This window comes from Prionailurus viverrinus, chromosome C2, assembly GCF_022837055.1.
Source record: "Prionailurus viverrinus isolate Anna chromosome C2, UM_Priviv_1.0, whole genome shotgun sequence".
Classification (NCBI taxonomy): Eukaryota; Metazoa; Chordata; class Mammalia; order Carnivora; family Felidae; genus Prionailurus; species Prionailurus viverrinus.
In genome coordinates this window covers 67,944,486-67,960,624 of record NC_062569.1, presented here as the reverse complement: position 1 = coordinate 67,960,624, position 16,139 = coordinate 67,944,486, and the positions used below count along the sequence as shown (strand labels likewise).

General features: G+C 33.9%; 1 protein-coding gene across 11 annotated transcripts in view; it reads right to left on the bottom strand.

The window, feature by feature from the left end:
* Positions 1–16,139, bottom strand: part of NAALADL2 (N-acetylated alpha-linked acidic dipeptidase like 2) — a 1,352,594-nt gene that overhangs the window by 537,832 nt on the left and 798,623 nt on the right. For all 11 annotated transcript variants that reach the window (XM_047875457.1, XM_047875456.1, XM_047875458.1 and 8 more), the window contains one exon: positions 12,168–12,287. In XM_047875457.1, the coding sequence (XP_047731413.1) occupies positions 12,168–12,287 (120 nt within the window). The remainder of the gene's footprint in view (positions 1–12,167; positions 12,288–16,139) is intronic.

Genomic DNA, 16,139 nt, shown 5'->3' with positions numbered 1-16,139 from the left:
ACATAGAGAATATGTCAGCACATATAATAACACAGGAAGCCAAAGTGGGCTGATTTGCTTCATTTGTTTACTATTCAAAATTAAAAACAAAAATTTAATCCAGGAACATGTGTGAAAGGTTTAGATAATTTCCTACAGAGTCACATAACACTCAGTAATAAAGGATGTGAAATAGGTACAAAAATGCTTGTCTATTTGTAATACCATAGTAACTTGGGAGAAAAGCCAATTCCCATTTTAAACTCTAGATATTATAAATTTATTTTTTACTAGTTCTTTCTTAAGGAATCCTTCAGCTTGCAAAATTTACAAAACTGAGTTTGATGCCACTCAAAATATAAAGTGAAGAAAAGTGTTAACACTGTTCTTTTCTTAGCAGAACTGAAATTAAATTTTAGATATTATCACAGATGTTTTAATATCCATAATGCCATCACCAAGTTGTAATATTGTTCAGTTATAGATATGTTACTATCTAAAGGCAAATAAATTGTATTAGAACAATCATTAATTTGGATATTGGATGTCAAGTAAGCATAGCAAGTTACAACTGTAAGGGATTCTGTTGCATTTCAATGACTGATTTTATATATGATGGAATTTTATCCTAAGATTGCTTGAAAAATTCTTAGTGTGATAATCATAGAAGAAGTTTGATGTAAATAATTTCTTTGCTTATAACAAAACAGGCCTGATAGGTAAGGATAGTAATTTTAATAACCTAATAGATTTAGATAAAAACAAAAAACACTATAATTGAAAATTTAAGAATGAACATGATCTTGTGGAAGAATCTCCTGATAGCCCTTGCTCAGTTATGAATACTAGTCCAAATTGAACTCTTCTACTATACTGCATATATTTCTGGGATTATAGAGACTCTAATTTTTCTAAATTTCCAATAGAAACTTGTTAAAATTTGGAATTATTCCAAAATGAATGAACTATTAGTGTTGTAAGAGCATTAAAAAATTTAGTTGTTGGATGACTATAATATTCAAATAATGCACTTATTATTAATTTAAGAAAATTCAAGGGGCACCTGGATGGCTCAGTCAGTTAAGTGTCCAACTCTTGATTTTGGCTCAGGTCATGATCTCACAGTTTGTCCCAGCTGACATTGTGGAGCCTGCTTGGGATTCTCTCCTTCCTTCTCCCTCTGCCCCTCCTCTGCTTGTGTGTGCTCTCTCTCTCTCTCTCTGTCTCTGTCTCTCTTTCTCTCTCTCTCAAAATAAATAAATAAACTTAAAAAAAGAGAATTCATAAGAAATTTATTATACTAAATGAGATTACTAGGTGTAATCTAAAATGCAATACAAGAGAAATTATACAAAAAAATTACATAAAGACTGAGTAAAACTTGGAAATCCAACTCTAGTAAATAAAAATAACTTTCATTTTATCTGTAATAGAAAGGCTTTTTTTCAAACTGCACATTATTAAAACCACAAAAGTTTTATTTTTAACTATAATATATATTGGGCTATAAAACCTTCCCAACAGCTTTTGCATAAACACAGTAAATATATATTTTCAGTTAAAAAGCAATTTAATGAATATTTATGAGAGTAATAAATTAACTTCTATGTTAATAATTACTTATTAAAATAATATTTTATTGACTGTATATTATTTTCAAAGTTTAAGTGAGAATAATTTAAGCTTGCAAAGCTGGGTTAAGGTTTTATAGCTTATTAAAGGTTAATTTGTTATAAAAACAGGAAGTCTATTGAATTCAAAACCAGCTACAATACATTGTGTAGCTGTAATTACATAAATTTTAGGGAGAGGTATTTTTTTGCCAAACAAATATTAATTTTTTCAATGATATTTCAATGATAGAAGTAATTTAACTCTGTCTCCACATATATTAGAGCAACAGCAAATGAGTAATATCCAAGCTGCTGCCTAGGATTCTTTAGCAATGGGTTCCTCAGCAAGATAATAATTAATTTATTTTTATTAAGAGAAAGAGAGAGAGATGGAGAGAAAGAGGAGAGATAAGAGCCAAATAGACAGTAATTAATAATTAGACTTTTTAAAAAAGTGGCTTTTTAAAAACTTTGTTATGTTTAGAGCCAAGGATTTATTTACTTTTTAATTCTTTAATTTTGTTAACACCCTATATGAAATTTCAACACAGAAATGAAAAGAACTGTGTCAAAATCTCAAGGTCAACGTCAGCTGCAGGATAGTCTAAATTCAAATATGTAAGAAACTCTTCAACATCATAATAATTCCTAAAATAATCTAAACTCGCTACTGAAGTACTGAGCCTTACTTAGAACTAGCAAAGCAGGGATTATACGATTTAGTGAATAATGTGGGACTTGAACTCACAACTCTGAGATCAAGACCTGAACTGAGATCAAGAGTCGGATGTTTAACCAACTGAGCCACCCACACACACCAGATCCTAGACGTTTGACTGCACGGAATAGTGACCATTAAGGAAATGGAACACAAATCAAAAATGCAGTACATGGTAAAATATTTTGGTGTGATTAAATATTAGCTTACTTTCAAATTGTGCTTAGTATGTTGTAGACATTGTGTTGAATATTTACATACATTATTTCAATTAATTTCTACAATAACCTTATGACTTATGCAATTTCATTAAGTTTTTGGAGCCATACATGATTAAATTCATAATAAATTTAAACTTTGTACATGTTTATGCTACTTCACCTCAAAAAAAGTTTGTGCATAAAAATGAACACTGAAGAATGTAAGAATTGAAAGTATGTACTATCCTGTTAGGTCATTGTTTATATTCATCCTTAACAGTCACTTTATATTTATTTTAACATTCATTTCTCCACTTATTTGTATCTGTCTTATTCCACACAAAAACATTAAAGAGGCAAGTTTAAGTTTTGTGTTTGAGATTCAAATTATGCTACATGGTATCTAGATAACTCTTATTGCTAAATAATGCAAAAGCTCAATCTTGAGAGATAATATTTCTCTAATTGATTTATCCAATAAGTATATTATTATCTTCAGTTCAAATCTGCAAGTTTGAGACAGCTGCCATTTTCCCATTACTGAATTCATGTCCCTACTCATTAGAATCTCATTTGGATTTTAAGAGCTTAATAAAAATAAGTAATGTTTATTAAGAATTATAATGCATTTTCAAATTTGATCCTCACACAGCTTAAGAGTTGGGATTATTTTTATCACAACTGTAAAGATTTTTAGAAAAGAAAGAAAGAGAAAAACAAACAAAACCTCTAAGACTTCAGAGGTGTTATATAATATCCTAAAGTCACATAACCATCAAGAAGAGCTCTAGGACTTGAGCCTGTTTCCACCATCCTTGCATCCTGTCATGCTGTGTTTCACGATTTAAAACAAGTTACCGGGGCGTCTGGATGGTTCAGTCGGTTGAGCATCTGACTTCTGTTCAGGTCATGAGGTCATGATCTTGCTGTTCCTCATTTCAATCCCCACATCAGCCTGTCTGCTGTCAGCACGGAGCCTGCTTTGGATCCGCTGGCCCCCCTCTGTCTACCTCTCCCTGGCTCACACTCTCTCTCAAAAATAAACATTTAAATTGTAAAAAAAAATAAAAATAACAAATAAAATGATTTGCCTATTGAACATGGAGCAAATAGGGCAGATAGGAAAGAGAAGGACACCTATCTCTAGCAGGAGAAAAAAAAGTTGTCAACCATACACAGGAGGAGAGGGAAAAACTGGAATGTTTAAAAAGTAGCTCAGGATTACCACAAAGTCATGTTATTGCCATAATAGACATCTATATTGGTGAGTCCAAATAATTGCCAAAAGTTAAAATATATCTAAAGCTTACTCTTGCAGATTTTTGAGTAATACGTTATATATAAAGAATTTCTGAAACATGCGTAACTTTAGGGAATGAACTAGAAGAAATCAGTTGTTTTTTTCCTTGATTTTTCCCTCGGTCCCTCCTTGTCCATGACTTCTGTTTTTCCCATTCTTTATTTCTTGCTTTTCTTAATTTATGCCATAACCTTTAGTTACAAGAAACAACATGATTTCTACCTTGTGGTGCCAAACGTGCGTGAATACATGGGTATTATTTCTGTTGACCATATAACAACAAGATATACGCAAAAATCTAATACATGATGTCACTTGTTATGATTTTTTAATATTCAAATGATCAGTAAATTTAATTAAATTATATTATCACATAGGTACAATACAGACATGATTTCTAAATTTTGGGATTCATTCACTACAGACTTTGAAGATTTGTAGATATACCTTCATTTACTTATTTTTTTAATGTTTATTTATTTTGAGAGTGAGAGTGAGAAAGCATGAGGTGAGGAGGGGCAGAGAGCCAGGAGACAGAGAATCCTAAGCAGGCTCCCTGCTCTCAGTGCAGAGGCCTACTGCAACTGCTGGGCTCCGTCCCAGGAACCATAAGATCGTGACCTGAGCCAAAATCAAGAGTCAGGACATTTAACCGACTGAGCCACCCAGGTGTCCACACTCATTTGGTTTTAAGCCACTAAAAATACTTTAATATTAGGAATTAGAATATTAGGATCTGAAGCATTCAATTAATTATTCTTCTTTTATTATTTTTATTTTCTTAATGTTATTTATTTTTGAGAGAGACAGAGAGAGACTGAACATGAGCAGGGGAGGGGCAGTGAGAGGGGGAGACAGAATCCAAAGTAGGGTCCAGGCTCTGAGCTGTCAGCACAGAGCCCCACATGGGGCTCAAACTCGTGAACCATGAGATCATGACCTGAGCCAAAGTCAGATGCTTAACTGACTGAGCCTCCCAAGCGGCCCAGTTATTCTTGTTTTAAACTCGCTTTCTTAAAGTCTGATTGCTAAATGGCAGAATAATGACACACTCTGAAGTTTTTTCATTATAACTTATGATTGAAGTTGTATTCCAACAAAAACTACTTAACTTTTGTAGATACGGTAATATTTAGTCTAAGTTATTTAGAAAAATAACTAAAATCAATCAGTGGAAAATGGAAAGCGTTCTGCTTAAAAAAACAAAAACAAAAACAAAAAAACCCAGTAGATTTAGCTTTTAAATGCATTAAACCATTATTTTCTGATTTTGTGTTCTAGTCCTGACCATGTTTTCTGTGCTCAACAGAGCAGCTCTAGGGTCTTATAATCACAAAATATGCAGCACTGTTCTTTTGTAATTACTTCTGAGAACTGGGTTGAAGTGCCTCATTAAATCAGTCAGTGAGCAAGTATACCCTTTGTAAGTATCAAGATAGTGTTTGTTTTTATTTTCTTAAAATATTTTCAAAAATTATCTTAAGAAAAAAGCAGGTTTGCTTCCATATACAAAACTACACCTGAAAACACCATGCAACAATGCTGATTTAAATATTTTTTCATCTGAAATATTCATATAGTGCCACATAAATAGATCTGCTAGGATCATTAATACCAGAAAAAATTATAATGCATTAAAATTCAATGAAGGAGGGTTTTTTTGGGGCACCTGGGTGGCTCAGTCAGTTAAGTGTCCAACTTCAGCTCAGGTCATGACCTCCCAATTTGTGAGTTCGAGCCCCGCGTCAGGCTCTGTGCTGACAGCTCAGAGCTTGGAGCCTGTTTGGATTCTGTGTTTCCCTCTCTGTCTCTGCCCCTCTCCTGCTCATGCTGTCTCTTTCTCTTTCAAAAATAAATGCACATTTAAAAAGATTAAAAATAAAAGGGGGTTTTCTCTTTTTTCCTATTTTTCCAGCCTTATTGCCACATCACACATAAGATTGTACCGATGTGCACCACACGCACACAAGATATACCATGAATATTTTATCTCTGGAAACTATTGAATCCTTTTACATTGTTATATTATTGTACTAGGCAACACATATTTTTGATGCTATTAATTAAATGCATATTTTAATTTTAGGAAATAAGAAATTAAATTTTAGGTTTACCAACTTAAACTTCTACCACTTGAAGTAAATGCTGTTAATTATTAACTAGAAGAAAAAGAATTCCTTTTAAATGTAGTTATCATAGGGATTGAATTAATGTCATCAGAAAAAAAAAAGGATACTGGAATAAATGGAACAAAGTATAGTTCAGCAAATCTGAAAAGCATTCATATACTTCATGTGAAGTTATTTTCAGCTATAGTGTTTCTCAGAATTTACTTTACCTAAACTAGAAGATTTCTTATTGATCATCCAATTGTCCATTTGTTGAATATTGATTGGTAAATCACTAATATCTATAGATTTTTCTAAATCTCCAACTCAACAATTTAAATTTGATTATTTTGTAGGGTAAGTAAACAGTATGAAGCTCACTTTTCTTTAAATAATGCTCCTCATTCCTAATCTGTGGGAAACATTCTACTCAAAAGTATAAACACCTGACAGTTGTTTCCTACCTCTCATTTCCCTCCAGGCTCTTCTGAGGGGCCTACCTGTCTGTGTAAAGATGCCTTAGGAACTTAAGTGGTAGTTGGTCAAGTTTCACACATGGCCAAACAATGCACAATTCATATTAAAATATAAATCTTATCGGATGAATAGAAAGGAAAATGATTCACTTGTAGGAAATTACAAAATCATTTGGATTCCTGAATCGTTAAAACTCTGATCATAAGGATAAAAATGTAAACAAGGAAAATTTAAAAACAGATATCTTTTTTTTTTTAATTTTTTTTTTAACGTTTATTTATTTTGGGGACAGAGAGAGAGACAGAGCATGAACGGGGGAGGGTCAGAGAGAGAGGGAGACACAGAATTGGAAACAGGCTCCAGGCTCTGAGCCATCAGACCAGAGCCCGACGCGGGGCTCGAACTCACGGACCTCGAGATCGTGACCTGGCTGAAGTCGGACGCTTAACCGACTGCGCCACCCAGGCGCCCCCAGATATCTTTTTTAAGAGACTTTTTTTAAAGTTTGTTTATTTATGTATGTGTTTATTTATTTAAGTTTATTTATTTTGAGAGAGAGAGAGCACACATACATGCACCCGCACACACATGCACATGTGTGTGCAACCTAGGGAGGGGCAGAGAGGGATGGACAGAATCCCAAGCAAGCTCAGCACTGCAAGCACAGAGCCCAACATGGAACTCGATCTAACAAACAGAGATCATGACCTAAGCTGAAACCAAGAATCATATGTTTAACCCACTGAGCCGCCCAGGCACTCCTAGCGTTTATTTATTTTTGAGATAGAAAGAGAAAGAGAGAGAGCAGGGGGAAGGGGGCAGGGAGAGAGGGAGAGAGGGAATCCCAAACAGGCTCCACAGCTCAGTGTGTAGCCCGACACGGAGCTCCATCTCACAATCATGAGATCATGACCTGAGCCTAAACCAAGAGTCAGTTGCTTAGCAGCCTGAGCAACCTACAAGCCCCTAAAAACAGATATTATACTGTGTAACAGTGAGTACTAGAAATGTGGTGTATGCTACTCCATTTATAAAAAACTGCAATGGCATTTGTGGATTTTTATGTGTAATTTCACCATGCAAAAAAGGCATAAGTATATGTATTTACCTGTAATTTCACTGCATACATATTTGACTCCTATAAGACGGGAGGCTGATACCTGGTGTAGACCTAGACAATGGCCCAGCCTCCATGTTCCAGCAGGATTTATACAATTTCTAGTTGTCATGCAGTATACAGTAATTTATTATTGCTTTTGTGAAAATGGCCCTAAAAAGAAAGCCAAATGCTTTTATTGCATTTATAAAATAAATTTCATACTAGAGCGCTATTCAGCAATTTGGGAATATGTGAGGGTCTTCAGATGGGCTTTACTATGTTTCAGATTGTCACTGAGAGAAATCTAAGTGAATCCATTATGACATATAAAATAATATTCTGTCTTAAAGCTTAAAGAAGTAAAGCACTTTCCTATAAAATAAACTGCTAAAATACAAAACTAAAGTAAACCTAATGCCTTTTCTCTAAGGTTTAAGCTTAAGGGAACTAGCACAAGCTAGACCTGGAGAACTGGGTTCGCTCTTCCCCGCAGTAATAAAATATGGATGTCAAGGCATATATCTAAAAGCTATTTGCATTTCATACTTTCTGCTACACCGTATAGGGATTTTCTCATCAAACCCTTCACGGAGGCTAAATCAACACATACATAGTATTTATGATAAAACTAATAAGATCTCCTTGGCCACTGATTCTTTTACTACTCATTTTTTAGGAGATAACATCACAATTAGGTTCCCTTTTTGCTCTATCTCAGATGCAGAGAATCCCTCCCATATTTATTATTGAACTTGATTTAGTAACTACTACACAAGTAAGAACAGATTAACTTTTCTCTTCACTCATTCCGCTGCATGTACCCAGTCCAGATGCTTATTTGGAATCATGATTAGCAGTAGTGATACACAAAACAGTCAAGTGGTTCTCTGCCTTTTTCAACCCAGCTGTATTACTGTATTAACACACTTCCCACTTTCAGTACCAGAATATATTTGATGGACCAGTTAAGCAAGCTCAGCTGTTACCATGCTGCACAACTTTATCTAATCAATGCTTACTTTTGCTTTACTAGGTGACTGTATATTAATGTACTATCAATGATTCTGTCAGATATCTGGGATAATCCACAGAAAACAGAGATGGCTAGAGTGGAATTTAAAAAGTTAAAGAAAGGATGCCCTGTCTTCTGCCTAGAAGATAATGCTAAGTTTGTGGTAAGGCTCTGTCTGGAGGGGGATTCTGCATAGATCTCTTGTTAAATCTGCTCATGGGCCTATAAGGAAAATGATCAGGGGAAATATACCAGGCTCTTAATAATTGTGTCCCATTCTAGATAAACCACTAATTCACTACTTTGTAGATATGGCCGATGGTTTCATAATGTAAAAATTCTCTGGAGAAGTCAAATACAAAGAAACCTTGCTCTATGTTAACTCATAATCTACTGGTGAGGATTTTGAATATTTGGCCTATAAATACTTAGGAAAGTTTGTGAATGCCTTATCTAACTTGAATTTTTAAAGCCTTTTTTTGCTTATTTTGCTTATACAATATATACACAATCACTATAGAACATTTAGAAATTCAGGAAAATATGAAGAAGTAGAAATCATCCATAATTTCACCAATTCAATTCATATAATTGGCCCCTACCACAAACAGCATTTTAGTCATATAGATCACTGGTATATTGAACAAGCAGGATTTATATACCAGAGGCAATGCTACTCTGTTTCCTATTGCCCACTCAAAACATACCTAGAAAAGATCCCCAGACTGCTAGATGAAGACTTCTTCTGATAATTGGTAATTTAAAAAGTCTTATAATCATTTTGAGTCACTTGTCTTAAATAATTAGAATACATAGTCTCACATCATGATCAAAACTCCACCCTTGATTTAAAATTTCATCTTCTTGCCCTCTGCTAGCTCAGGTCTGTTGTTGAGGAAGGAGTTACTCTGTATTCTTTCTTTCCTCATGCACTAATGATACTTATCTATAAATTGAAGGTAATAAGAGTCCCTGCTTCAATAATATGATTATTATGAAGATTAATGTGATAGTACACTTAAAAAGCTTAGAAAAATATCTAGCCCATATTACTAACAATGGGAAAATATAAAGAAGTAGAAATCATCCATAATTCCATTAACCCAATTTATATAATTGGTCCCTACAGACTGGAGTAAATAACACTGGATAGCTGTGAGCCTTTTTGGGTCAAAAGAAGGTACATCAGAACATGGAGGGTTGGGGGGTGTGGGCAGGCAAAACATTTCTTGCCAGGAGAAAATAATCCACTCCTGCTAGTCTAGCCCAGACCAGAGAACTTCAGATTTGACCAGGCTAAAGTCAAGTAGCTTAACAAAAATACGTAATTCCTTATACTATTCTATTTCATTAGAGAATATACCAGTTCAGATTAGTTTTGCTCTTTGGGTAGTTTTTAGGTCAATATGAATTTCTGTTACCTCTCTACTGCTCTATTCTACGTTTTCAAGAGTTGCTATAAACATCAGCACATTCTCCAGACCAGATGGACTACACAGGCAGCTACTTTGATTTATTTTTTAAAGAGCCAATAATAGACACCGTTTCTAGGTCCCAGGCAAATATATGCATGTATATATAACTATATCTATCTATAGATAGAGATAGATCTTGATATTGCATAAATATATAAAGACATATATTTTTCTGCTCCAAGGTCTGGAGACACAGGCCAATCCCAACACAGACACTCCTTTCCTACTCATTTATTAGATGCTGAGCGTCAAACTCATCTTCTCAGAGTCTACCATGGTAGAACCAGTCTACCATGTTCCCCATATTGCAGAGGACACACATTAAGCCCTTCACATGGTTCCATTGAAGCCTTCATCACTAGGCTTGCAATGGAACTTAAATTTCTCCAAAATTTCTATTCATAAAATCTTCATTCCCCACCATCCTCCAAACCTTTTATACCACAGATGTAAGAGGTTCAACAATAGACTGACATGGTTTTAATGTTTTCCTTTGACACATTGGTGTTGGGTAGGTCACGTTGAAACACCCACTCATATATATATTATCATTTGATTAGCTAGTTAGCTATATCTATCTACCAAAGTACTCTAACAACACACATACACTTACTTACACATGAAAGACTTATAATGTGACATGAAACTGCCTGGATGTAAATCCTTATTGTTTCATCTAACTAGCTGTTTGTCTTTGAGCCAGTTGCTTATTCTTTTCCTACCTCAGTTACCTCTCCTGTAAATTGAAGATAATAACAGTCCCTACCTCAACAACATGATTATTGTGAAGACTAAAAAACAACAACAACGCTTAGAAAAGTATTTATCCCATATTACTAATATGCTATCTTTAGATGTAACAATAATATAATTATTATTATAATTATTATAAATGTCCTCTCTATAACTTGTTTGACTTAAGAGGATGCTCACATGCTGTTCAAAATTCTTCTTTACCTTGTAATTATACAGTATTCAGCTATACAAATGTAGCATCATTTTCAATACTAAACTGGACATATATAACATTTCTAAAATCTGCCACATCATTGATGATCTTTATTGTCTGTTTTTTCCCCTTTATAATATATTGATTAAACCAGAACCATTGGATCAAAATATGATTAAGTCACTTAATACATATTGACAAATTACATTGCTAAAAAACTAATATCACATTGATACACACACACACACACACACACACACACACACACACACATATATATATATATATATATATATATATATATCAATGTATTTTCAAGACTACTTTAAAATCTGGCCAATTATCTACTATCAGGCATTGATTTAAGTATAAGAGCATCCATAGAAGATAATGACAAAGAAGCACACCTGTTCTCTTGTTTCCTTACAGAGTATACAAACAGATTTCTGGAAACTTTTTTTGGCTCTAGGAAGCAAAAATCTTTAAGGGTTTTATGAAGAGAAACTCAATATATCTTCACAACCAGAGAGTGCCGGTGCCACAACTACACTGACCATTCTTTTTAAATAGAAAAGGGAAATAAAATAAGAATGAGCAGTAGTGGCTGTCTATCGTGGTGGTTCATTATGAGATACTTAGATAGAGCTGCTTTAATTATGTAAATGCATCTATTGGATAAGTGTTAATAAACTTCTATTTAAATAAAATAAATCAAAATTCTATTTCTCCTTAGCATATTATATTTTAATTAAATTCTTGAGCACAGTCAGCAACTGTGAAGTTATACAGTTGACAAAATCAATCATTAAGGAGTATAAATCTTCTAGATACTTGTCTAACACAAAGCACATAGTAATTAGTCAGTTTTGATAATAGTTTCACATATGTCCTAGGAAGAGGACACTCTGGCTCTCAATTTTAGCACTCTACTACATCAGTATTATTGTGAAGAGTATGCCAATTTTATCAAGGTCCCACAAACTCATCAATACCTGGCTTAAAGTATCTTCTGTCTCAAGTAATTAATAATGACATCAACTATTTTTCTTAAAGATTTTAATTTAAAATATTCTATTTTGGAAAGTCATCTTCCTGTGATACTCTCTGACTCTGTGTGCTTCTCCTTCTCCCTCTTTCTCTGTCTCTGCCTCTGTTTCTCTCTCCACTCACAGAGGCATGTAACTTCAACAAAACAAAATAAAATGTTCACCCCACCAGCAACAGCCATTGGACCAACCTTATAAAGTAATGGCAATTTTCCTAATTTCATGAGTGCAATCTTATTCGTTGTATTTTTCATTTTTTGTATCCTTTTTAAGTCATCTGCATTTCCATAACTCACATCAATGACTTCAGCCTGAAAGAGAAGAAAAGACAAAAAAAAGTCTTGTAGGAAGAATTCTAGCAAACTGTCCATTTAGTGTGACAAAATCATTCACAATAATTTGAAATAGTCAAAGGAGAACTATTTCCACTCTTACCTTGACCTAATCACCACAGACATGATCTTTCTATTTTTCTGTCAGGGTACAATTCTTCTGGTAACTTGAGAAAAAGTTTTAGAGTCATTTGAACCTTGCCCTCTCCCTTCTAGATAAGTTACAAACCCAATTCATTCCCCTAGCGGATGACCAAGTTTAGTATATTGTATATTTATGTTTCTGAAATTTGAATCATTTTACAAAATACTACAAGATTAATTTCTTTAAAGCTCAACAACAATTACACCATTCTTCGACTTGAGAACAATGTAAAGGCTTTCAATTCTTTTCCAAACTAAACAAAGCCCATCACGTACAGCTGTTCAGGTGGTGCACATATTCAGTTGTGAATGACAACTCCTTGGGTTATGCAAGATACAACCTGTACAACCAACCATATGTGCCAGTCTGGCATTCAAGGATTTTAGAACATGATCCCAAACTACAATTTCAGTCATATTTCCCACTCCCATCCATATAGTTGTCTTATATTCTATATCAATATTTCTTATTTTTAAGAATCCCCTTTAATTACTGCTAAAATTTTATACCTTTCTAAGATTCTAATGGAATTCTCTAACATAGCTGCCCCTTTCCTTCTCCTTGAAAAGTACCACACCGAGGGTTCTATCAAACACATATTCTTATGAGCCAAGATGATTCCTTTCCAGTTTGGTTTCAATAGTTTTTACTATTAAAATAGTAGTTGTTATGCTTTCCAGTGATAAAATTATATGAAATGTGCTGTTTCAAATTACAGCATATATACACTGAGGCATTAAGGAGCTAACATTAGACATTAAGGTGGCAAACAATGAGAACAGAGTTGGGAGAATCCAGACCTATAAATTTCCACTATTCTCAACTGGAGCTAATTACTTTTACCAGTTTTATGCAAAGGACCTCCATAGAACACTCGTGTGAAGAAACAATTCTGTGTTTAGAAGAACATGTGAATACCACCAAGATACCAGCAGATCTGTTAGAGGAAACATTTCCTGCATGAAATATTCCCTTGGCCCTTTCATTTGCATCTTCAAAGCTTTACTGACACATTACAGCCCATTTCAAAAGTTACCTACCTGATGAACTGTATTTCCCTGTTGCCCAAGTAAATGTGCCTTCTCTACTTTGAACCTGACTCTCTTGAGGACATCACTGGACTACATATATATATGTAGATAGATAGGTATATGTAGATAGATATATGTAGATAGATAGAGAGAGAGATAGATAGATAGATAGATAGATAAGATTTTGTTTTTCCTCAGCGAAGGGCCCATCATGCACGTTTCTCAGCCCTCATCCAGGTGTCCACCATACACTGTTAACTGTCTTAAACTGAAACGATTACAGTTCATACAATATCTCTAAAAAGTAAAGCTGTATTTTCAAATGGATTTCCTAAGAAAATATAGTTGTTAACACTTCTGTCAGAATGGCTTTGGGTTATAATTTTATTTCTATACAATGTGATTAAATCAGTGCCTTATTAATATAATTTTTGAGTTTGCTTATACCATTATAATATAAATAACTGTTGATTTATTATTTTAAAAGCCTGATTAAATAAATGATCACATAATATTAATAATCACATTGGAAAAATGAGAGAATTCATATTATTCATTTCAAAATTTCAAGCTACCTACTAATTATGTGTGATTCACTGATACCATATTAAAATAGGGATATCCCTCTCTTGGTTATATTAATGAACATATTTTTCATATCTAGTAGAGATTGGAGGAAAAGCATGCTGGTCTGGGAGGGTGTAGGCTAGACTTTGAACTTTTTGTTTGTATACATACCAGAAAGGTGTGACAGTTACAAAAATGCCACTTCTGTAAAAGACATTTTATATCATTGGAAAATAGTGAAAGCTTGCCTCAATAATGGCAATTTTAATCAAAGAGCTCTTTCATTATCTTTCTTTAAATAGCATATCAATAGAGTCAAGCATTTTAACATTAAGAGGCTTTTGTTTCTTTTTTTCACAAAAATAGTCCTCAACACAGCATCATTATATCAATTTATTTTGGCTTATGCACTTTGAGCCAATTTATTTTGACTTATGCATTAAAAATCAACAATTACAGAAATCAGTGTTCTCATGGTTTAACAGGTGATAATAAAAATGTATCTATTGCCTTCAAAGGATGCCTCTGAATCAGGTCCTTTCTAAAAGTCTTTCCTATTTACCTTTAAGCAAACTGAAAAATCACAGTTGCAAGAAAGCAACTGAATTTTCTGAGACACAAATCAATATACAATGATATGACAAAATGTCAAGCCACTCCTTTCCACACATTCTTGTTGCCACAATGAACCTTTTCTTATTGTATGTATTCTGTCACACTAGAAAATCATCCACTCAACCGGTTGGGGTACAGTGTTTAATTTATGTCCAAATACCAAGGATTTAGTTACATCTGACTAATCCCTTTGGAAAATATCAAATGAGCAAGAATCTATGTACTTGTTGAACTATTCATTCGTGTGCACCAATTTTTCCACTGAGGACTTCCCTGACATATAGGAGGGGGTAATGGAGAGGTTACAGAGTAAAATGAAACTAGTTCCATTTTGTTTTAAAATTTTTTAACTAGGGAGAGATATACAAAAGTCTACACATTAATTTTTATTTAAATTCTATACATTAATTTTTGACTAAGAACAAAGAACTTAAAACAGCAACAACAACTGGGGAAACTGGGTGGCTCAGTTAGTTAAGCGTCCGACTTCAGCTCGGGTCATGATCTCACAGTTCGTGAGCCTGAGCCCCGCGTCGGGCTCTATGGTAACAGCTTGGAGCCTGGAGCCTGCTTTGGATTCTGTGTCTCCCTCTCTCTCTAGCCCCTCCCCCACTCACACTCTGTCTCTCTCTCTCTCTCTCTCAAAAATAAACATTAAAAAAAAGCAGCAACAACTAAAACAAAAAAACAAAAACAAATATTTTATACTTTATTAAAATATTATAGTATTGAAATGACAGCAGGGGGGATGGGCCATATAGAAGCAGCTAAGAGAATAAGTGGCACAGTTTAAAAATAAATACTAATATTAAAATACGATTATATTTTGTAGTAAGATATGTGATTAGAAGGAATCATAGCAGATAATTAGCAATAGCAAACATCAAAGCATTAAAAATTGATATTCTGTTACATCGGTAATTTTACGGCTCTACGCGCAAAAAAAAAAAAAAAAAAAATGGAGAAAATATCCTGAGCAGAAGCAACAGAAGGGAATAACTAAGAGCAATGAATAGAATTGTCATGTCCTATAGTCAGCTAAATAAAATAAACAGAACAATCATGGAAAGTAACTAGGTCAGAGAAAAATATCTGGGACCATCCACCTATAGGTGGCCTGTGCTCCGCACTAGGGAACAATCCAGTGCCATGTTTTTCTTCTAACTTGAGGTAGCAAAAATTATTCACGCTTATGACATGATGTATGCTTTGAAACTTTTCAGACTTGACATTTTCAACCAAATCAATCACTCTGTATCCTCTCAGCTCTTTTCTAATTGATTCTGAATGTACAGAATGTTTGAAAAGCATTGCTGCTTTGACTAAAACAGTAATTTTCTACTCAGAGTCAGAAATGGTAAACCCAAGCAGTTCTCATACTGACAAGGTACAGTATCATCACAAGTATTATTCACCTAAATAAAAGTTTTACTTCAGAAATTTACTACCATCTTATATAATCTAGCTTTGAAT